Below are 25,905 nucleotides of genomic sequence, written 5' to 3' on the forward strand. Positions count from 1 at the left end.
CAGAAAGAAGGAGTTCAAGTACCAAGGAACCATATCCAGGATCACTTATAATCTTGTAGTTTCTAATATAAATGAGAGGAGATTTTGGAGAACAATATTTCAAAAGGGAAAAAAGAGCATACAAACAAGAATAACTTATCTTCCAAAGCTGAATGTATAATCTTAGAGGGGAATTTCTGATGAAAATATGAGTAGGTATCTTAAGGTACAAACAAAAGAATCAAGAGAAATCTAGAAAAGTAAATTTATTCAAGCAATTGCAAGGAACTGTGTGATGATGTCAGGTTAACATATTCTTGGGGAAGAAGAAACAACTCTCCCTTCTCAATATGAATATCTTCAAAAAATATTGAGGGAGCTAAATTAAAAAAATAATAACAGAGAACGTGGGGTAAATTGGTTGTGTTCTGAGTGTTTGAAGAGGGGAAAGAGAAGGAAAGGTTAAAAGGTTAAAATCTTCCTGTCTTCCTAGTTCTTTAATTGTATCTAATTCTTCATGACCCCATTTGGGGTTTTCTTGGCAAAGATACTGGAGTGGTTTGCCATTTCCATCTCCAGTTCATTTTACAGATGAGGAAACTGAGGCAAACAGGGTTAAGTGATTTTTCCAGGCTCACACAAAAAGAAGTTCAGAAGAAAGCAATTAAGAAGAACAATTTAGGAAATAACATTTATTCTTTTATTTTGTAGTTTTTTGCAAGGCAATGGGGTTAAGTGGCTTGCCCAAGGCCACACAGATAGGTAATTATTAAATGTCTGAGACTGGATTTGAACCCAGGTACCCCTGACTCCAGGGCCAGTGCTTTATCCACTGCCCCACCTAGCTGCCCCTACCCCTATTATTCTTTTAAAAATCTAAGCAAGCAATAGGAAATAGAGAATTACAGTTTTATATGTGATCTTTATTTTATGTTCTGAAGGAATATTCCTCTCATGTCCACTCCTCACATTTTTCCTTCATATTTCTAAGTTCTCCTACATACTAATTATGAGAATACTGTGTATTTGGAAATGTCATTTCTTTTTTTATATGAATTTCTTTTAATCTTTTTAAACATTTTATTTGTTTTCCAATTATATACAATAGTAAATTGTACCCATCATTTTTTTCAAGGCTTCCCCCCCCTTCCCTCCCCCCAGGCTGTCTGACAGTGTCTACATTGTTTCCATGCCATACATTGATATAAATTGAATGTTATAAGTGTAAACATAAGAATAAACATAAACCCCCTCCCCCCCCCAAGAAGATGGGAAACCTCAAGAATAGAGAGAAAAAAAAATGTACTTCAGTCTGTATTCAGATTCCAACTCTGTCTCTGGGGTGAGTTCCTTTCTTTATCATAAGTCCACCAGAGAAGTTGCTTCAATATTTTTCCCTCAGTTGCTATTACTAGCTGTACCTCCACTCTATTCCTCCTCACTCTCATTTATTCTATTCTCTCTCTCTCCTTTCATCCTGGCCCTGTCCAAAAGCATGTTGCATCTGAGTACCCTCTCCCTTGATCTTTCCTCTCTTCTGTCACTTATTTCCCCCTTCCCTCCCCCCATTTCCCCTCAACCCATCCCTTTTTTCCCATCCCTCTCCAGGGCGACAGATTTCTTCACCTATTAAGTGTGTATGCCATTTCCTCCCTGAGCCATTACTGATGAGAATGAAGGCTCACTCATTCCCCCTTTCCTTCCCTCCTCCCCTCCATTGAAAAAGCTTTTTTTTGGACTCTTATGTGAAAACTCTCAGCTTCTTCATCATCTCCTTTTCCTTCCTTCCAGTACTTTCCCCCATCGCCCTTTCACTCCATCCCTTTACCACATCATACCATTATATTCCACTCCTTCCTATGTCCTGTCAATATATGCTCCTTCTAGCTGCTTTTATAAATGAGAAAGTTCATACGAGTTATCAATATCTTCTTCCCGTGCAAGAATACAAACAGTTCAACATCAAGTTCCTCATAGTTAGTCCCTCTCTTCCACTCCCTCTATGGTTCACCAGAGTCCTGTGCTTAGAGATCAAACTTTCTGTTCAGCTCTGGTCATCTCGTTAGGAAAGTTTGGAAGTCCTCTGTTTCATTGAAAATCCATCTTTTCCCCTGAAAGAGGATGTTCAGTTTTGCTGGGTAATTGATTCTCGGTTGTAAACCAAGATCTTTTGCCTTCTCGAATATCATATTCCAATCTCTATGAGCCCTTAATGTAGATGCTGCCAGATCCTGTGTAATCCTGACTATGGAGCCTTGGTAGTTGAATTGTCTGTTTCTGGCAGCTTTTAGAATTTTCTCTTTGATTTAGGAGTTTTGGAATTTGGCTATAATATTCCTGGAAGTTTTTCTTTGGGATCCCTTTCAGGGGGTGACCAGTGAATTCTCTCAATTTCTATTTTACCCTCAGCTTCTAGGATCTCAGGGAAATTTTGCTGTATTATTTCTTGAAAAATGAAGTTTAGGCTCTTTTCCTGGTCGTGGCTTTCAGATAGTCCAATAATTTTCAAATTATTTCTTCTGGATCTGTTTTCAAGGTCAGTTGTTTTTCCAATGAGATATTTCATATTTTCTTCTAATTTTTGGCTTTTTTGGAAGTTTTATTTCTTCCTGATTTCTTGAAAAGTCATCAGCTTCCTTTAGTTTCATTTTGCATTTGAAGGAGTTATTTTCTTCAGAGAGCTTTTTTATCTCCTTTTCCAGCTGATCAATTCTGCTTTTTAAGGCATTCTTCTCCTCATTTGCCTTTTGTTTTGCTTTTTGCATTAGACCTAAACTGGTTTTTAACATATTATTTTCTTCAGTATTTTCTTGTATTTCTTTCACCAAGCTTTTGATTTGGTTTTCATGATTTATCTGCATTGCTCTCATTTCTCCTCCCAATTTTTCCTCCACCTCCCTGAATTGCTTTTCAAAGTCTTTTTTGAGCTCATCCACAGTCTGAGCCCATTTTCTATTTCTCTTGGAGGTTTTGGATACAGAAGCTTTGATTTTATCATCATCAGAGTATGTGTTTTGCTCTTCCATAGGACTGAAATAATTCTCTATGCTCAGATCCTTCTTTCCAAGGTCTTAAGCTCTCCAGCCCATGCTTTGATATGTAGATGACCACAGCATTGCCCTCTGCCCTGAGGCTATAAGGCTGCATCCAGCTATCTTAGTAAGGAAGCCTAAATTGCACCCTGAGTCTGAGTGTAGGCAAACAGCAGAGTCCTACCCCAGGAAGAGCAGAGAAATCTCTGCAGACTTCTCTTACCTTCTCTGGGGGTGCAGGATGCTTTCTCCTGATTCTCGCTGCAGGTTCTGTGGTTGGTGCTCCTCACTCCACACTCACCCAGGTGCAGCAGAGTTCTCGCTTCTCCCCTTCAAGCTGTTGCTTGTGATCTCTGGGCTGGGCTAGACTGGGCTTTGCTGAGCTGGGCTGGGCTTTTTTTCCCACCCCAGGTCCTGGTGAAGCACACGTTTCCTGTGGAGGTTCTAAGTTATCTTGGACTGGGAAAATGTATCACTCAGTCTTTCTGTGGGTTCTGCCCCTCTAAATTTTGGCTAGAGCCCTCATTTGTTTGTTTTTTGCGGGGTTGGGGGGTCCGAGTTGTCAGGGAATGCTACCTTCATGATGCCATCTTGGCTCTGCCCCCGGTTTCCATTTCTGTTTTTTTTTAGAAATATTTATTTTGAGTTTTACAATTCCCCCCCCCATTCTTGCTTCCCTCCCCCACCCTCCACAGAAGGCATTCTGTTAGTCTTTACATTGTTTCCATGATATGCATTGATCTAAGTTGAATGTGATGAGAGAGAAATCATATCCTTATGGAAGAAAAATAAAGTATAAGAAATAACAAAATTACATAATAAGATAAAATTTTTTTTCTAAATTGAAGGTAATAGTCTTTGGTTTTTGTTCAAACTCCACATTTCTTTCTCTGGATAAAGATGGTATTCTCCATTGCAGATAACAATGTCCCTAGCTGTTACACTGACAGAATGAGCAAGTCCATCAAAGTTGGTCATCACCCCCATGTTGCTGTTAGGGTGTACAGTGTTTTTCTGGTTCTGTTCATCTTACTCAGCATCAGTTCATGCAAATCTTTCCAGGCTTCCATGAATTCCCATCCCTCTTGGTTTCTTTTTTTTCTTTTTTCTTTTTTTTTAGGTTTTTGCAAGGCAAATGGGGTTAAGTGGCTTCCTCCTGGTTTCTAATCCATCACATACAGTTTGTTAAGTCATTCCTCAATTGAAGGTCATTCACTTAATGCCACCACAAACAGGGCTGCTATGAATATTTTTGTACAAGTGATGTTTTTACCTTTTTTCATCATCTCTTCAGGGTACAGACCCAGTAGTGGTATGCTGAATTAAAGGGTATGCACATTTTTGTTGCCCTTTGGGTGTAATTCCAAATTGCTCTCCAGAAAGGTTGGATGAGTTCACAGCTCCATCAACAATGTATTAGTGTCCCAGATTTCCCATATCCCATCCAACATTGATCATTGTCTTTTCTCATCTTATTGGCCAGTCTGAGAGGTATGAAATGTTATTTCAGAGATGCTTTTATTTGCATTTGCCTAATAAGTATTTATTTAGAGCAATTTTTCATATAATTATGGATTGCTTTGATTTCCTCAGCTGTAAATTGCCTTTGCATATCCTTTGATCATTTATCAATTGGGGAATGGCTTGTTTTTTTGAAAATTTGACTCAGTTCTCTGTATGTTTTAGAAATAAGTCCTTTGTCAGAAATACTAGTTGTAAAAATTGTTTCCCAATTTATTACATTTATTTTGATCTTGGTTATAGTGGTTTTGTCTGTGCAAAAGCTTTTTGATTTAATGTAATCAAAATTACCTACTTTGTTTTTAATGATGTTTTCCATCTCTTCCTTGGTCATAAACTGCTTCCCTTTCCATAGATCTGACAGGTAAACTATTCCTTGATCCTCTAGTTTGCTTATAATATATTTTTTTACGTCTAAGTCCTGTATCCATTTGGAACTTATCTTGGTATAGGGTGTGAGGTGTTGGTCTAATCTAAGTTTCTTCCATATTAATTTCCAATTTTCTCTACAGTTTTTATTTGAGAGAGTTTTAATCTCAATACCTGGACGCTTTGGGTTTATCAAACAGCAGATTACTATTATTATTTCCTGCTATTGCACCTAGTGTATTCCACTGATCCACCACTCTGTTTCTTAGCCAATACCAGACAGTTTGATGACTGATGCTTTATAATATAATTTTAGATTTGTAAGGCTAAGCCACCTTCTTTTGTACTTTTTTTTTCATTGAATTGCTGGAAATTCTTGACTTTTTATTTCTCCATATAAATTTACTTACAACTTTTTCTAACTCATCAAAATAATTATTTGGAATTTTGATTAGTAGGGCACTAAACAAGTAATTTAGTTTTGGTAGAATTGTCATTTTTATTATATTAGCTCTACCCATCCATGAATGGTTGATGTTTGCACAGTTATTTAAATCTGATTTTATTTGTGTGAGAAGTGTTTTGTAACTATTTTCAAAAAGTTTTTAAGCCTGCCTTGGCAGGTAGACTCCCAGATATTTTATATTGTCTGAGGTTACTTTGAATGGGATTTCCCTTTCTAGCTCTTCCTGCTGTATCTTGCTAGACACACACACACACACACACACACACATATCTATATCTATATCTATATCTATATCTATATCTATATCTATATCTATATCTATATCTATATCTATATCTATATCTATATCTATATCTATATCTATATCTATATCTATATCTATATCTATATCTATATCCACACAAAAGTTGAGGATTAATGAGGGTTTATTTTATGTCCTGCAACTTTGCTAAAATTGCTAATTGTTTCCAGTAGTTTTTTGGATGATTTCTAGGGATTCTTTAGGTAGACCATTATGTCATCTGCAAAGAGTGAGAGTTTTGTCTCTTCCTTCCCAATTTTAATTCCTTCCATTTCCTTTTCTTCTCTAATTGCTGAAGCTAACATTTCTAATACAATATTAAATAGTAATGGTGATAATGGGCATCCTTGTTTCACCCTTGATCTTATTGGGAATGCCTCTAGTCTATCCCTGTTGCATATAATGCTTGTTGATGGTTTCAGATAGATTATTATTCTGAGGAACAATCCATTTATACCTGTACTCTCTAGTGTTTTTAGTAGGAATAGGTGTTTTATTATTTTTCAGCATCTATTGATATGATCATATGATTTCTAATAGGTTTGTTGTTGATATAATTAATTATTCTAACAGTTTTCTTAATATTGAACCAACCCTGAATTCCTGGGATTAATCCTACTTGATCATAATGTATTATCCTAGTGATAACTTGTTGTAATCGTTTTGCTAAGATTTTATTTAAGATTTTTGCATCTATATTCATTAGGGAGATAGATCTAGAATTTTCTTTCTCTGTTTTAACTCTTCCTGGTTTAGTTATCAGCACCATATTGGTGTCATAGAAAGAGGCAGAGTTCCATCTTCATCTATTTTTCCAAAGAATTTATATAGAATTGGAACCAATTGTTCCTTAAATGCTTGATAGATTTCATTTCTGAATCCATCTGGCCCTGGAGATTTTTTCTTAGGGAATTAAATAATGACTTGTTGAATTTCTTTTTCTGAGATAGGGTTATTTAGATTTTTATTTTCCTCTTCATTTAATCTGGGCAACTTATATTTTTGTAAATATTCATCCATTTCACTTAGATTGTCAAATTTATTGGCATAGAGTTGGGCAAAATAATTCTGTATTATTACTTTAATTTACTTCTCATTGGTAGTGAGTTCACCTTTTTCAGTTATGATACTAGCAATTTGGTTTTCTTCTTTCTTTTTTAAAATCAAATTGACCAGAGATTTGTCAATTATTGTTTTTTTCATAAAACCAGTTCTTGGTTTTATTTATTAGTTCAGTCATTTTCTTGCTTTCAATTTTATTAATTTTTCCTTTAATTTTTAGAATTTTGAATTTGGTATTTAATTGGGGGTTTTTTAATTTGTTCTTTCTCTAATTTTTTAGTGTTCATTGATTTCTTCTTTCTCTAATTTATTCATGTAAGCATTTAAAGATATAATATAGCCCCTGACAGCCACCTTGAATGTATCCCCTAGGTTTTGGTATTTTGTTTCATTATTGTCATTATCTAGGATGAAATAATTAATTCTTCCTATAATTTGTTGCTTGATCCACTCATTATTTAAAATGAAGTTATTTAGTTCCCAATTAGTTCTGGGTCTATATCTCCCTGGCCCAATATTGTATATGATTTTTAATTGCATTATGATCTGAGAAAGATGTATTCACTATTTCTGCCTTTCTGCAATTGTTCATTAGGGTTTTATGTCCTAGTACATGATCAATTTTTGTGTAAGTTCCATGTATTGCAGAAAAAAATCATATTCCTTTCTATCCACATTCAATTTTCTCTATAGGTCTATCATCTCTAGATTTTCTAACAATCTATTTACTTCCTTAACTTCCTTCTTGTTTATTTTATGATTAGATTAATCTAAATCTGAGAACAGGATATTGAAGTCTCCCACTAGTAGAGTTTTGCTATCTATGTCTTCCTGTAGTCCTTTCAACTTTTCCTCTAAGAATCTGGATGCTATACCATTGGGTGCATACATATTTAGTATTGAAATTATTTTATTGTCTATGGTACCTTTTAGGAGGATATAGTTTCCTTCCTGGGAATGTCATTTCTAATATTTAAGTGTAGTATAGTTTCTGTTTAAGGAACATAGGTGTTAAGGAAAGGCTTCTCAGACTCAGATTTTTAAGAGATTCCACATTACAAAATATAGAGATTCAGACAAATACAAGGATCCAAACAATTTCAGAATTTCTGAACCAGGAAAAAAATGAAGTCTACCTTTGCACAGTGGCTATTATAGTTCCTTGTATATAGTGGAAGTCCTATAAATATTTATTGAATGAATGAACACAATGTTCTAATAGACTCTTAAGAATTTATTTTGTCTCATGCAGGCAACCTTCACCTCAATAATACTACTTTAAAAAGTCAATGAGAAAACCATATTTTAATACAATCAAGGACCTGTTATTTCTTTAATGTGCATTTTCCCTTGGGTCTCAGCAGATAAGAGTGCTGGGTTTGGAGTCAGAAAGACTAATGTTCCTTAATTCAAATCTGGTCTCAGACATTTACTAGTTTTGTGATCATGGGCAAGTCTCTTTACCTTGTTTGTCTCAATTCCTCATCTGCAAAATGAACTGGAAAAGAAAATGGAAAACCACTCCAGTATCTAGTCCAAAAAAACCCCAAATGGGGTCATTGAGTCATAAATAACTGAACAACACAAGGTATCCTTTCATTGAAGCAGCCATCAATCCCTCTATCACTTAGTAGATGGTCTTTAGGAATCACTATATCTATAAAATTTATCATCTTGTGGATACTCTGATGATGAATTTCTTCAACTTAGGTTGATCCCAAAATAAGAGGCAGACAATCACAAGGGGACAGTGTAGTGTAACAAATGTTGGATTTAAAGTTTAGAGTAACAGGGGTTAAATCTTAGATCTTCTTTTGAGCAATGTGAATATAATAAAGAGATAAGAAATGTATACTAGATCCCTTTTCTACTCTCAAGTTCATAGGCATCCATAAACTTTTCCAACTTGAATGGTACTTGCTAGTTCATATTCTTTGCTGACAAAGGCTTCAAGTATTCAGAGTCAACTTTCATGCCATTTCATGACATTAGAGGAAGACTAAGTTAGTTAAAAGAAAAGAATTATTTTCTTCCCAATGTATATCATACATGTATTTTATCTGAAGTATTTACTTTATACAAATAGGGCTGCTATCAGTTGTTTTTAGTTATGTCTGACTCATACCACATTTGGGATTTTCTTGGCAAAGATACTACAGTTGTTTGTCATGTTCTTCTTCAGTTCATTTTACAGTTTAAGAAACTGAGGCAAACAAGGTTAAGTAGTAACTTGCCCAGGGTAATCCAGCTCGTAAGTGTCTAAAGCCTATTTTGAACTTTTGTCTTCCTGTCTCCACCTGGTTTTCTGTCCATTGCACTAACTCTGACCTTTTACAAATGTTCACATCTTCAAAAACATTTCACTGATATTCAGTGTTATGAATTTGATTGGAGGAAGATGAAAGCAAATCCCTACAATGCCTGCTTGCTGAATGGAACAAAAGGAGAAGCGGAAAATGAACACACTTTTAGTAGGTACCTACTATATCTTAGGCATTTTCCTAAGTACTTGGCAAATATTATCTCATTTGAACTCATCTGATCATACTTTATGTATTATGAATAAAATAGAAATATAGATAGTAGTATTATACTTAGTAGAAAAAGAATTTCTATAAATAGAAAACTCCAAAATATAGTCCAAATTCATTATATTGAATTTTGTTATATTAAATTCAATTTTGCTTAAATTAAATTCAATATTGCTTAAAAGTTCAAATATTATTATTATTGTGCTTGTAAAATTAAATTTTGCTTGAAATAAAAGAATAATTGAAAAATATTTTTGTTTTAAAACTGGTATTGTTGTTTGTTTTAATAGAAGATTAACCTGTAGTAAAGGGCAGCTAAGTGAGGAAAAGAATAGAGTGCCAGGTCTGGAGGCAGAAGACTCATCTTTCTGAGTTCAAATCTGGCTCCAGACACTTATTACTTATATTACCCTGGGCAAGTCATTTAACCTTTTTGCCTCAGTTTCCTTATCTGCAAAATAAGCTGAGGAGGGAAATAGCAAATTATCCTAGGATCTTTGGACATCACTTAAAAGACTGAACAACAACAAAAATGCAATAATCAGTCATTTCAGCAAGTGTGCCTGCAAAGGCCATGTATATTATAGTGTATGTCTGGTTCATCTATTATCTGTAATCTTGACATACTAACTACATCATTAAATATTCCATTCCTGAAAATCATTCTGTAGATGACAGAGAACTATGCTTAAATTATCTTCTCCAAGAACTGGATCTTGCTCCTTTAATATATTTATTTCTCTAAATGAAACTTCATTTAAAAAAACTCATCTTGGCTAGTCTTGTGGGCTTCTATTAAGAAAGCCAATTGGAAGAATATGACTTGGTTGATCTCATATTGATGAGATTAGTATTTAGAGCTGGAAGAGACCTTAGAGATTGTGTTGTTCAATTCCATCTCAGGGCACTGACATTTATTTAAAAGGGATCACAACAAAAGTAAGGTCTGCTGTTTTCCTTTATTATTGGCATTAATTTTCATTTTCCCCCTAAGTTGGACTATTTAAGGTCCAAGAATAAATTAGCAAGATGAGTTCCTAACCTTAAGTTAAAAGTCTTTTTCCAATTCTTCTTCCATCAATGGCACAAAGATGAACCATCTATTAATCTAAAAGCCAAGATTATTTGTGCTATATGCCTTTTCCCTTCATTTTACTCATCATTTTATTTCCCCATAACCAAATTTCTTTTAACCTCAGTCTAATTTCTTCCAGATGTTGCATTTTAGTCTTCCACTAATCTGAATGACTGTTTTTACTATACCATTCTCCAGGGGCACTGATGGATCATTCAATAGGCACTTGACTGTGTTGTGGCCCCCAAGACCAGTAGAATTAAGGCTGTCATGGTTCTTTCCCTCCTCAGTGGGAGACTGGGAGAAAAATTAAAGTATTCTCCTCTCTGCCCCACCTGCCACAGAACCTAACTCCACTCACTTTCAGCAATGAAAGTGTTCAGGGCCCATAAAAGCATGGAGAAAGGGGGACCAGCTCCTCTAAAACTCACAATGAAAGCTAGGATTAGGAAGGACATGGTGGAGAAGTACAGACATGAGTATTCTATTTCCTTGCTCTATAGGATACTTTTGGCAACTTTTTAGTAATTAAGTGGGATTTCCATATCCCTACTCCTGCCTGATAGTTCAAATGAGCAGGAATGAAGAAATTCCTAGATCTTGGGTGTCCAAGGCAAGTGTGGGAATCAATCTACCACTGTGTGTTAAAGCTTGCAATATTGATTGTCTATGAACATTTTCCAAACCAAAAAGGTCAAGAATCTATATCAAGTTTTCCTCCAGAGTCTTTGGTGGAAAAATTAATGCTCCATTACACACTCTAGAAGGTAGCTAAGTGACTCAAGGGATAGAGCATTAGGCTTGAAGTCAGGAAGGCTGATCTTCCTAAATGTGGCCTCAAATATTTACTAGCTGTGTGAACCCAGGGAAGTCCCTTGCCTTTGTTTGCTTCAGTTTCTTCAGCTGTAAAATGAACTGGAGAAGAATATGGCAAACCACTCCAGTGATTTTGTCAAGAAAATCCCAAGGAGGGTCATGAAGAGTTGGACACGTCTGAAAACAATTAAAAACACACATTGTATAGGATGGAAGCCAGGTGGTACAATGGATAGAGCAGTGGACTTGGAAAAAGGAAGATGTGTACAAACATGGCCTTAGTCACCAGCTATGTAACCCTGAGCAAGTCACAACTTCTGCCTGCCTCAGTTTCCTCAACTGTAAAATAGGAATAATAGTAGCCCCTACCTCCCAGGATTGTGAGGATCTAATGATATAATCTGTAAAGTGCTCAGTGCAGTCCCTGTGACATAGTAGGTTCTTAAATGCTTATTCCCTTCACTCCCACCCCCCCTACCCCCTTCCCTACAGGCTACCAATTTATTTATACTAAGCCTCATTCTACGCTGACCTCAAGAGGTTTAAAAAGTGAACAAACTTCAGTTAGTGCTACAGGTTGATATAACATTTTAAAGGATCTCTAAAACCTTTGTATTCTCAGTAATCTCCACTATGTTGGATGAACTCCTTTGGTCGAACTTTTGGGAGAACATGGATAAAAGCTGAATAATAGAATGAGTCATCATCTGTATCATTGTAGGAAAACCCCAAATTGATGGGATCATAGATCCTTTAAGTATTTAAGTATTCTCAATAGAGGTGGTGACTTGAATGTTTTTGATCTGGTTTTTATCTTCACCCTACTTAGAGACAATCCTGGGAAGGTAAGGTGAAAATAAAATTGCTATTCCTTTCTTTCCAACAACCTTGACTAGCCATAGGATTGCTGGACTGGCCTAGGAGAAGTATAAACCATTCTCCTTTTCTCAATAATCAAGACAAAGATGATCCCCATGCTAAGAGCAGTCCTTGTTTTGAAGAATTAAACTAAATAAAAAAATACCCTTTTAAAATAGGAAATAGTGTAACAAATCAGAAATTAGATAACAAGTTATAAAACTGGAAAGATGTCAATAAAATAAAAGTCATAATTCTCATTTCCTAAATGGAAAGATTCCAATTTGGAATGCTGCTGCCCTTCTGTGTAACTCAAAACCCTTGGCACATTTTGTATTTTTTTCAAGGTTCAAAACCATGTTAATGAAATTTCTTAGGATACCCTTGAAATGTTAAACTAAAACAGAGTCAGTGATTAAGAAGATGAAAACATTTTGAGAGTGGATCTAATGAAAACAGGCATGCTCAAAACCTGGGTCCTTAATGTAGCTCTCCCAGTAAATCTAAATGATTAGTTAAGGCAAAACAGATTAGAGGCTGGGTGGGTCAAAGCCTGGTATCTAGTATAATCAAAGAGCCTAAGACTTCTTGGCTTACTTCCATAAATATTTGCACATGAGAATGCACATTTCAATAAAATCTCCACATTTGCATTTTCAAGGGAGCTTTATTTAAGACACTTGGAATAATGTCATCAATACTAATAAACACTTTCAACTCTCAGTTTTCTGGTTTATTCATATCCTCTAAATTTCTATGACCCAAACCTCACTGTACCTTCCATAATTATGCGAGTACCCAATGTTTCCTATGCAGTTCCAGAATTTTGGAGATGGAAGTATTATAGGATCCTGGATCTGTTTGCTGCAAGGGACCACCCAGCAATCATCAAGGTCATTGTCCTCATTTTTAATAATAGTTAATATTTAAATAGTGCTTACTACAAGCTAGGTCCTATGGTAAGCATTTTTATTATCTCATTTGATTTTTACAGCAACACTAGAAGATAGGTCTTATTATCCTCATTTTACAGATGAGGATGGGAACTAGGTGGAGCACTAGATATGGAATCTGGAAGACTCATCTTTACAAGCTCAAAACCAGTTCAGATGCTTCTTAGCTATGTGAACCTGGGCAAGTCACTCATCTCTGTTTCCCTTGTTTCCTCATCTATAAAATAAACTGGAGAAGGAAATAGCAAACCTCTTCAGGATGGATGACAAGAACCCCTCCCCACCAATGGAGTCACAAAGAGTAGGCTATGAGTGAATAATAATGGATGAGGAAACTGAGGCAAATAATAACCAGTAAGGATCTGAAGTTGAATTTGAATGCAGGTCTTTCTGACTCTAGGCCCAGCACTCAATCCACTGTGTCACTTAGCTATTTTATCTGAGTAGGAAATGAATACTCAAAAAATAGAGGTAAGTTTCCCAAAGTTACTAAGCCATCAAATTAGAGTTCAAGCTTCCTCAGTAACATATTGACAATGTCAAGAGTTAGGGCTACATCCATTATGTGTGTTGAATATCATTTTGATTTCCATTTATATCAAACATTGTTCATAATTCAGTCCATTTAACCAATATTTACTATTTGCTAGCTGTAGGTAAAGATCTAGGGAATCCAAGGGTGGAAAAAACCAATCAAGGTCCTGTCTTCAAGAAATTTAAAATATACTTATATCCAAAAAAGATATTCAAAATTTATTGCACCTTGCCAAATATGTTTGGCCTCTTATTTTGAGAAACTGAAATATATCCTCCCTAATATTTTTATAATTTCTTTCTGGCAGCTAGGCACAGTGGATTAGAGCTCTGGGGCCTAGAATCAAGAAGACTCATCTTCCTGAGTTCAAATTTGGCCTCAGATACTTAGTAACTGTGTGGACCTAGGTAAGTCACTTAACTTTGTCTCAGTTTCCTCATTTGTAAAATTGAGCTGGAGAAGGAATGGCAGACTATTCCAGTATCTTTGCTAAGAAAATCTCCAATGGGATCATGAAGAATCAGACACAACTGAAAAGACTGAACAACATTTTTAGCATACTTTTTTTTTCCTGATCTGCACCTCTGATCTTATTGGCATAGGTAATTACAGGTGAGAAAACTACTTCTACCAATGCAGATCAATGACTGTTGGGCACATTGAGATGTTAAGTCCATGGGACTCAAAATCAATAGGGATCAGAGATAAGACTGGAACTTAAGTCATCCTGACTTGAAGACCAATCTTTTAACCATTATACTATCCCACTAGTCTTTAACCTCTCTTCAGAAATTCTTTTGTAAAGTTATCCATTTAACCAAAATGGCAGAGCAACTCTAGAGCACTTTTTTTTTTTATCAGGATCCCAGGGTACCCTGCAAGGGACTATAAATGACAGAAACTATTCAGCAAGCAGAGAGTATCTTTTGATTTTCCTGGGCTTCAGTTCCAAGTCCTCTCTCTGTTTAAACAAAATTGTGCTATTTGGTGGGGAGGGGATAGAGTAGTTCATATTTGACCAGCACCTTAAGGTTGACAAAAGGGCAGGTAGATGGCCCAGCCTGGAGTTAGGAAGTCACCTTGCAGAGTGCAAATCTGGTTTCTGACACTTAATCACTGTGCAAGTCATTTAACCTTGTTTGCCTCAGTTTCCTCAACTGTAAAATGAGCTGTGAAAGGAATGACAAGCCACTCCAGTAACTTAGTAACTTTGCTAAACGAGGTCACAAAGAGTGAGAGACAAAGAGACAAGACTGAAATGAGTGAACAACTAAAAAACTTTATAACACACTTTCCTCGTAACACCCACTAAGGTAGGTTGTGAGAGAATTATGATCCAATTTTTGTAGATGAGGAATCTGAGTCTCTGAGAGGTTGGGACTTACTCAAGGTATGATGGTTAGTAATTGTGTGATGTAAAATTCAAACCTGTCTCCTGATTCCTTATCCAATACTCTCTTTACTAGGCCATTCCCCCTAATATCTGACTTTTTAAATTACTAAGAAAAATAATGTGATCAATAGATCATTACCAAATTGGCATACACCAGGCCAGTTAAGTCATCTGGATTTAATAGGTTCATGTATTTAAAGCTAGAAAGGACACTGGAGGTCCTCTCCATCTATAACTTCTTTATCTTATATATGAGGAAACTGAAGCCTCAGAAAGGTGAAGTAATTTATCCAATGTCACAAAATAATTAGTAATAACAATGAACATTTCTAAAGTTTCTACCAGTCACTGTGCTATTTGCTTTACATATATTATTCATTTTTTAAAAATTCAATTTATTTATTTCAAGCCTTCTTTTCTTTTTAATTTTGAATTCCAAATTCTTTCCCTTCCACATGCACTAAGGCAGCAAGTAATATGATTGATATCTGGAGATTTGATCGATATTCTGGAGAGCAATCTGGAACTATGCCCAAAGGGTAATAAAACTGTTGATATCCTTTGACCTAACAATACCAGTATTAGGTCTATATTCCAAAGAAATCATAAAAAATGGGAAAAGTCCCACATGTTCAAAAATATTTATAGCAGCTCTTTTTATAGTGGCAAAGAATTGGAAGTTGAAGGATGATCATCAGTTGAAGAATGGTTGAACAAGTTGTAGTATATGAATGCTATGGAATACTGTTGTTCTCTAAGAAATCAGGAGGGGTTGGACTTCAGAGAAGCATAGAATTACACGAACTGATGCTGAATGAAGTGAACCGAAGCAGAACATTGTACACATTAATAACAACGTTATGAGATGATCACCTATGATGGAAACAGCTCCTCCCAGCAGTTCAGAGATCAAGGACAACTCTGAGAGGAGATCAAGGACAACCCTGAGAGGCCTGCTATGGACAATGCCATCCACATCTAGAAGAAAAAAATCAGAGTTTGACTGCATACTATGTTCACTTTTTAAAAAGCTTCTTTTATGTTTTTCCTTCTTTTCTCATGTTTTTTCCTTTCCCCTTAGTTTTAATTCCTCTTCCACAACATAACTAATATGGAAATAAGTTTAAACAGATTGTACATATACAACTTTTACCAGACTGTTTGCCAATGTTGGGAGGGGGGAGTGGAGGGAAGAAAGGCAGATAGAAAAATGTGGAACTCATAAATTTGTAAATGAATGAATGAATGTTGAAAAACTTGCATGTAATTGGAAAAATAAAATAAAAATTAATTTGAAAAAATTATATATGTGAAATCATGCAATGAAATCATGAAATCAGCCATATTAAAAAAACTAAAAAAAATAAAGTGAGAAAATTATAGTTTGATTTTCAGTCAGAATTCATTAATTCTTAATATAATATTATTTCATTGATCCTCACAACAACTCTGAGAAGTAGGTGCTATTATTTTACATTTTACAAATGAGGAAATGGTGGTAGGGAGTAAATGACTTGCCCAAGGTCACACAGCTAATACATAATGAAGTTAAGTTCAGTTTCTTGAACTCTATCTTCTATGTCACCTAGCTGCCAAATAGGAAATATGAGCCACACTTTGAACCCAGGTTTTCTGACCCCAGCATCACTGCTGCTTTAGTTTTCTCATTAAAATTGGAGTTAACTTACCTCTAGTAACTTACCTCATAGGATTATTGGGAGACCAAAGGATATTGAAAACTTTTACACACATACACACACACACACACACACACACGCACACACACACATACACAGACCCCAATATTTCTCCTTCTTTTTAAGTTTTTGCAAGGCAATGGGGTTAAATGGCTTGCCCAAGTCTAGATAATTATTAAGTGTCTGAGGCTGGATTTGAACTCAGGTCCTCCTGACTCCAGGGCCTGTGCTCTATCCACTGCGCCAGCTAGCTGCCCCCAATATTTCTTCTTCTACAACTGCAGGTGTGTGACTGTTGTCTGGGGTCACTGGTTAGTTAAGTGAATTATCCATGGTCAAGTAGTCAATAGGGGTCAGAATTGGAATTTGAACTCATCATCTTGACTTAGTGGTATGAGATGTTATAATGAATAAAATTTTGACCTTTAGGTCAGGATGTTATTATTTTTTATTTACTAAAAAGAATAAGTGATGAATAGTCAGTAGATATATATATTTTGTTTGGTTTGATTTTCCATAGCAGCCACTTAGTTTTCATAACTAACAAGAAATTTAAAATATCTCAACTTCAGAAAGAATCTTACAGTTTATGAGCTTGAGGTCTTTTTATATTGCAATAGTGGTTCTTTCTTTACTTGCATGTATTTTCTTAAGTGTACCATAAGAACTAAGACCTCATAAAAAAACAACAACCAAACTAAAAATGATACTTACTGAACACATCTCCTCTAAGGCTTTGCTCAGGATCAATTTGGTTCCTGAAATCAATATGTCCTTCTTCCTCTATCCCATCTTTTCTCCTGATATCTGTATGTTCTTTCACCTTTCCATTATAGGCCTCACCAATCTGAATGCCATCGTCATAATGGAAAGGCTGCAATGAAACCTTGGAAGCTGGAGTCACGGGAGGTTCTGGGATCACATTCTTTATGTCTTCATTCTTTTTTACACTGCTCTTATGAGCAAGCAACTTCTTGATAGTGTCTTTATTGGCTCCAGGTGTCCAGAAGATTTCCTTCACAGAATTTTCAGGAATAACTAAAATAGCCATTGACAACAAGAATTTTTGATCAAATTTGATGATATTTATAATTATATCACAAAGCATTTAAAATAGTACTTATAATAAACCACAAATGAAAATTCTTCAGAAATAGCCATTGGAGGTGAAAGCCATTAATCTATTTTGTGAAAATAAATATTGTTTAAAGACATTGACTTTACTTATTAGAGGTTCCCTGACTTGCAGACATGGGGGAAGAATGTAGATATCATTGAGTCAAACATCCTACTTAATGAATAAGTTCTTTTTCTATTTTGGTTTTTGAAAGGCAATAGTGTTAAGTGACTTACCCAAGGTCACACAGCCAGGTGTCTGAGGTCATATTTGAACTCAGGTCCTCCTGACTCTAGAACTGGTGCTCCATCCACTGCACCACCTAGCTGCCCCTAATGAATAAGTACTTACTCATATATCCTTTTCAGATAAGACTACCTGCTACTGGGGAACTGACAAAGACTTATTACCTAAGAATTTTTTTTTTTACTTTTTAAAGTAGTTTTACTGTTTTTAAAAATATAAAAAACAATTCTTTGCTCATGGACCCTACTAAAAGAGGGTAGAATCGGCCTTTGGGCTATAGTTTTCTAACCCCTGCTCTGGAGCATTCTCATGAAATGGTTCAATCTTTTTCTTAGAAGTTTACCTTCAAATACAAACTCTTGTGAAAACCTTAAAAAATAGCCCTGGTTCACAGAAAGGTAATATTTTGCTTTATATTTGTTTTCCATTAGATCAAGGGTTGGGAAGGTCTTGTCAGTGGCCCAGATTTAGTCCTTAAATGAATTTTATCTGGATTATGAGGTCATTTATCAAGAAAGGACTCTATCATGTCAAAACTTAATATGTCTTTTAAAAACATAAGATGGTGATAATATTTTCCCATAAAAGTAGATTATTTTTTGTCCTATGTAGTAAGAAATAACCTTTCCTACTTTCTGGTAGGAAATTAAGTTTCCCTTTGCTCCTTTGGGGAAAAGAGACAATAAGTCTGTCTGTATTTCCAAAATTTGTTATGAGTGTTTAAAATTCTTAAAATGTTTATATATACACACAATTATGGCTCTCAGTTCCACGTGACATGTATATACATATTTTTGTTGCTGTTGAATTGTTTCAGTCATGTCCAACTCTTCGTGACCCCGTTTTGAGATTTTCTTGGCAAAGATACTGGAGTGGTTTGATATTTCCTTTTCCAGCTCATTTTACAAATGAGGAAACTGAGGCAAAATCTGAGACCAGATTTGAACTCATGAAGATTCAAATACAATGACCTTCAGTTCCATATGTCTTATAATACTTCACATGTGTGTGTATGTGTGTGTATGTCATATGGAAATGAGAGTGATTATGTTGTATATGTCTATCTTTATGAAGGGTATAATCCTTTTTCTAAACTTATAAAATTTATATATATATATATTTATACATACATATATATACACACACACATATTTATATGTAGTCTTTTAGAAAAATTTATTTATGGCAATATGGTTAAGTGACTTGCCCAAGGCCACACTGCTAGGCAATTATTAAGTGTCTGAGGTCATATTTGAACTTAGGTTCTCCTGACTCCAGGGTCAGTGCTCTATCCATTGAGCCACTTAGCTGCCTGAAATCTTTTTATTTGAAGTAAAACTTTTCTTATTTTTCTAGCAGTGTAGTCAACCATTCACAGAATAAATCACTTTATACTATGTAAGTATTTAAAACTACTAGTCATACATTTCACATATCTTTATTTTAATGTTAATAAATATGCCCCTTCTTTGCCCATCTGGGTTTGGCATCTCTATATGTTTCACACACAAGCATGTCCCCCATTTCCTCTTGCCTTTCCTCCTTTTGATTTTTCTTTAACTGATAATGATATTCACTGTTCTTAATTTTAATGTGGATATGAGGAATGTTTTAGAAAATTAGAATTTAAGATTATACTTATGTGGTCCTGTTCAAATTTGTATGTGTATATTTGTATCAATGGCACAAAATATTTCATATTCTTGTATTCTTATAAAATTTCTTGTTATATCTTTGAAGTCTAGTAGACCAATTGGACTTAAGGGCAAATTCATTGTTCAGAGGCTAAAAAGTGTGCTAATTTTTTTTAACGATGTTGACTGATTAAATCTCCAGATAGACTGGAGACAGGAAGGAGAGAATGGCTGGTTCACACCCCTCCTTGGAGGGAGGACATAGGCAAGCCCTGAGAAGGATTCAGGTCTGCCCCATCCAATATATCTCTGTAGACCAATGCCAAACTCCATAGCAATATTGGCACTTCCAAACACGAATAGGGAGAAAAAAAAATCAAGAGCTACATCTTCAAAATCGAATATGGTTGCCTATTCAAAAAAAAAATATCCCAGTCTATGTTCAAATAAAGATTTGGGTTGGGAGGTGAAGCAAAGATGCAAAAAAGACTCCTTTATTAGAGCATCAGAAGATCTGAGTTGTAGCTCCAGCATTGCTAATAACTTTAGCTGGGTGACCTCAGGCAAGTCACTTGCCTTCTCTAGTCCTCATCTTCTTTATCTGTAGAAGAAGGGAAATTCCCTAGATGGTAATCATCAACCTTTCAACTCTAAAGAGGTCAAGGAGACTTGAGTTCAAATTTCACCTCTAGCAATTAGGTTCTCTGAGTTTTGGTATCTTCATCTGTAAATGAGGTGGTTGGTCTCAATGACCCCTGAGGTCCCTTGCTGCTCCAATTCAATGATCCTATGACATAGAAGATCTCTGAGGTCCCCTCCAGTTCTAAATCTGTAAGCCTATTATTATTTAATTATACTATAAGAATGTAGTTTATAGTGTACATTTACATGTGATGATGATGATGCTTATCCTTGTCCTATGTTCTTGAAGAAGACCATGACATCAGGAAGGTGATACCATGACAAGCAAGTGAATTAGATTTGAGTGAGAAGAGTTGTGCCAAGGCATCAGCTTCACTTTCTCCTCTGGATCCAACTGGGTCCAGTGACCTGATATGAATTAGGATGATTAGAAATGGCCCTGGATGTAAGACAATCAAGATGAAGTGTCTAGCCCAAGGTCACCCAGATAGTAAATGTCAAGTGTCTAGTGTCTGAGGTCAAATTTGAACTCAGGTCCTCCTCACTCCAGGGCTCCCCTATCTATGGTCTAGCTTCCCTATAGATGTCATATATATACCCATGTTTACACACATATATACAGGTGTGTGCATGTATATATACAAGCTCTAGACTACATTCTTATGGTAGGCACAAACACACATACATACACACATGCCATGAGAGAAAATTATGTAAAAGGGACTATAGACAACAATACTATTCAGGATTTTTTCAATCTTTTTCTTCACAAAGTTTTAGTTCTTTTTGACTCATTCAACTGCCATCAAGGTAGTAAACAAAAGAAAAAATCAATAAAGTTTTGAGCTAGTTTGAATAAGAAAAAGATCCCCATGAAAATTCAAGTCAGACCCTTTTGAGTCCAGTGTTTTTATTATGAAATCACCCTTTCCAAAAATTAGGGAAGATTTCCTTTGTAGTGAACTGTAGCAGTTATTCATCAGTGGGACCATCTTACTCTACAATGGCTCAAATTCAAATTTTATGAGCCTATTGTTATGGGCCTAAAACAAACAGATGCTCCTTTTCTTCTGTTTGGATAAAATGTCCAAGTAACTTTACCAGATAGCTTTGCTTATCAAGATTTGGCTGAAAGGAGCTCCTTATATGTGTACTGGGGGATTGGGTCAATGAGAGCCCAGTCTTGGAAGCATAAGTAAATGTTAGGGTTCAGGGAGACAGTTTCTGGGATTATCTCATGAAGTGAAATCAAGGGACCCAGATGTGCATTTTAAAGCATCAGTTACCTCCAGCCTCAGCCTACCATCCACAACCCTCCAGCAATTTTTGCTTCCTTACAAGGAAAGAAACGATGATTTGGCCACCTTTTGTCAGTTCTGGCACAATGACCAATCAAAAGATCTTTTCTTTATGGCATAGTAAATGAATAGGAAACATTCATTGAATACCTGTGAAAAGATTCTGAAATGGAAATCCCAGGTTCTTCCATTTCACTTCATCATAGTGTCTAGAAGATGATTTACCAAAGCCTCTCATTTGTTCGTGCTTCTAGGTCCTCACTGGGCCTTCATTGACTAGGCCTTAGTAATATATATGATCTCCTTTCCTTGGTATTCTATATTAGAAAGGATCTTCTATATTCTGTTGATGTGGTTCAGTGACTCTTTACTCAGAGCAGAAAAAGAAAATTTAACAGGAAAACTCAATTCCCAATGAATTTCCTTTATATAATTAGTAACATGAAACTCAAGACATTTAATAAATAGGGAACGGAGGTTTTCAAACCTAGCTTGGCAAATTTAAACATCTGTTTTTAGTTTAGACTTTGAAGTATTCCTGCTGAAATGGAATAAAAAAAATGAAAACATCATAATGTTTGGTGTTAGAGAGCTCATTCCATTTGTATTTGAAAGAGAAAGCTATAGTGAGGAAGTTGATCTACAGAGAGTCTAAAGATAGGCTTATGCATGAAGGTAAAATAGTAGAACAGCTGATACTAGCTCCTGGCTTTACTTTTGGCACTTTTGAATAATAGCAAAAATAACAGTAATAATAATAATAATTGAAGCTCCTAGGTGACCCAGTGGATAGAGCACTGGGCCTAGGAAGACCTTAATACAAATTTAGACACTTATCATTTGTGTGGTGTTGTTGTTCAGTTGCTTTCCAGTCATGTCCAATTCTCTGTGACTTCTTTTGAGGTTTTCTTGACAAATGTATTGGGACAGTTTGCCATTTTCTTCCAGCTCATTTTACAAATGAGGAAACTGAGGCAAACAGGGTTAAATAACTTGTCCAGGGTCATGCAATTAGTAAGTGTCTGAGGCCAGATTTGAACTTGTGAAGATAAATCTTCCTGACTCCAGACCTGGTACTCAATCCACTGTGCCACCTAGTCACCTACTACTTAATGTAACTCTGGACAAATCACTTAAATGTTGTCTGCTTCAATTTCTTCAATTGTAAAATGGGGATATTAAAGAGTACCTACCTTCCAGGGTTATTGTGAGAATCAAGTGAGATAATATTTGTAAAGTGCTTAATATAACATCTGACGCTTAGTGGACAATATATAAATGCTAGCTATTATCATTCATTAGAATAATATAATATAATTTACATCACACTTTAAGATTTTCCAGTTACTTTAGATATACATTATTGCATTTGATACTTACAACAACACTGGGAGGTAGGTGCTATTATTATACTCATTTTACAAGAGAAGAAACTGAGCAAAGAAATTTTAAGAAACTTGTCTGGAGTTAAGTAAATGTATGAGTCAAGATTTAAACCAGAAGTTGGCATAAATCAGCAGGACAAATCTAGCTGCCACTTGTTTTTATATGGCCTATAAATTAAGAATTTTTTTATATCTTTAAACATACTATTTCATATTTATTCATAAATATAAATGATTTTGTATAAAATCTATTTAAATACAATATTATTTATTTATATATAAATATGTTTTCTGTAAAATATTGTCATTAAATACAATATAATTTATATGTGAATTTCAAGATATACTTTTATGTGAAAATACTGGTTTAATGCTATAAAAACCATTCTTAGCTCACAGGCCATATAAAAACAGGCATTAATCCCTCCAGGCTGCATGTAGATTGCCAACCCTCAATCTAAACTCAGATCTTCCTGCTTTGGAACTATACACATTTTGTCAACTATTCACACTACCTAACCACCTTTATGTGGAAGAATATGAAGGATGTCAAATGACTTTCCTCTCAAAAATATAGTAGTCCCACTATTATATTTACTCCTTTCGTGGTAACACATTAACCACAGAAGACCACTATTAAAATGCACAAGTCCTTTAGAATGGTTTAGCAGATTTCTTCCACTTAGAGGAAGACCAGCAAGTCTGAGATTTATAACTATTAGTTGCCTAAGGAATATTTGTTGACTGAGAATAATCAATAAATGTAATATAGTAGTATATCGATGACTCAAAAATACCTGTGGATTGATTGGAGTACCACCAATTTAATTCATTATTAGAATTTTTCATTAGAATATTTTAATCAATCATATTTCAAAACTCATGTTGTAGCTGATGGGGGAAAATAGCTTCCAAATGCCTTGCTATATGCACCACACTATCCTTGAAAAATGATTATATCTCTCATATTAATGACAAATTATTGAACTTTGTCTAAAGTTTTCCCCTCTTTTGTTTCTTCATTGAGAAATCAACCCCTGTAGGCTATTCAGGCAGCCTTTGATGTACAAGATTGATACTGAGAGGAAATCTTGGGGGAAACCAGGACAACTTAGATCTGATCAAAAGATAAAGAAATTCTAGTGTAGGTGAATTAATGAATTCCAACTCATGGTGTTTTAATCAGATAGGCATGACTAAATTACCTTTTGCCTAAATTTCCCTAGACAGGTTGATATGGGTATAAATGAGACTGAGTGATGAGAGTCACTCATCCTCCCAGATCTTTATTAGAATAAAACCACTCTCATTATAATATTCGTTCTCTTACAACTTGTTATCTGATCAGAGTTGATTTTCACTTTTAGTAACACCCAACTTCAGGGCTTATAAGTGTTGAGAGAGTTCCATGAGAGGTCTTTGGTTAAGGACAGCCAAATGATGATTCTTTAATTGATTATTCACTAGCATAATTAATAAAATGGTCAATTTATCAGAAATCATGACTAGAACTTTTTATATGTCACAACACAAACTTACACACAAGTTATTTAAGAATCGGAAGGACTTGAATCTATAACTAATTCTTACGTTTATTAGTCATATGACCCTTAGAGAAATCACTTTGATTTTCTGAGTCTCAGTTTTTTCCATTGGTAAAATTGCGAAAATGATGTTTGTGCTAATCCACTTCACAGGATTATTTTATGTTTGTTTGGTTTTTTTTGAAAGGCAATGGGGTTAAGTAATTTGCCCAAGGTCATACAGCTAAGTAATTATTAAGTGTCTGAGAATGGATTTGAACTCAGATCCTCTTGACTCTAAGACTAGTGCTCTACCCACTGTGCTACTTAGCTACCCCCAGGATTGTATGGATAAAATGAAATAAGCTAGGTAGAAGCATTGTAAATCTTCAAATTCTTTATCCAGCTATAATATTTATATATTTTTACATGTAACACAATTTAAATAATTTATTCATATAGTGACATCACACATTTACACATAAATGAATTATAATTATGAATAAATTAAAAGAAATTTTTATATATTGCATATTTTGAAAATTGAACTAGTGTAGCTGAGTATTGAAGGAAAACTTGTACTTAAACATTTCTGTAAAGAAAAGTTTGCTAAAATGAATATTATCTTCAAATTGATTAAAACATTTTTATCTTCTTAAGGTGAGATGCATCTCTAGTCTGAATAAAATTAAAGACTGCATATAAATACCTTCATTATAACAAAGAATACTAAATAAGGAGAAACTGGTTCAAATTTCACCCTGCTCCTTACTAGTTGCTTAACTTTAGAAAAGTCACTTCAGTTCTGTGGAACTCAATTCTGTCATCTGTAAAGTGAGGATACACTTGAAGTTTCTTCTAGCTTTAAATCTGTAAATTTTTATGTGTCATTATTTAGAGTTATTGTGGGAATACTGATCATGGAAATAACAAATTCTCTATGCCTCCATTTTCTTGCTGGCTCAGGATTATGCCTATATCAAAAGGGTGAAGATCTACTTTGGAAAAAGCACTTTAAAATAAAGAAGATTACATAAATAAATGACATCATCCTATGAACCATTCTCATGTTCACAGACTATTTTAAAACACTGAAAATCAATTGGATCTAATCTCCCCCATTTTTTGTTAAATGACATTTATGCACCTAAGAATGAAATTTTGCCATTCTTTAATTTAAAGTGACCTTTCTTAGGAAGAGATCAATTTTCTTAAGAATCATGGCACTTTAATTCACAGGGAATGAAAACAAGGAATGTTTTGTAAATTCTTAAGATTTTGAACTGAGGGATAGGTAAATTGTCCTTTGTAAGCAAAGGGGACCATGTCATCACATTCATGATGGCATGATTTGCACATTATGTTTATTATAGAGAGGGGAGTATTATACAAAGACATACTTCTTTTCTGTCAATATAGTATGACAATAATAATAGATAGCTTTGACACAATGCAATTCAAGTTTATAAAAC

The 25,905-nt window shown here is 34.9% G+C and overlaps 1 protein-coding gene across 1 annotated transcript in view; it reads right to left on the bottom strand.

The window, feature by feature from the left end:
* The window catches only part of EGFL6 (EGF like domain multiple 6), a 64,655-nt gene that overhangs the window by 11,942 nt on the left and 26,808 nt on the right, over positions 1-25,905 (bottom strand). Inside the window, exon 8 of the mRNA XM_074192707.1 lies at positions 17,303-17,626. Within this exon, the coding sequence (XP_074048808.1) occupies positions 17,303-17,626 (324 nt within the window). The remainder of the gene's footprint in view (positions 1-17,302; positions 17,627-25,905) is intronic.

Source organism: Macrotis lagotis, chromosome 6, assembly GCF_037893015.1.
Source record: "Macrotis lagotis isolate mMagLag1 chromosome 6, bilby.v1.9.chrom.fasta, whole genome shotgun sequence".
Lineage (NCBI taxonomy): Eukaryota > Metazoa > Chordata > Mammalia > Peramelemorphia > Peramelidae > Macrotis > Macrotis lagotis.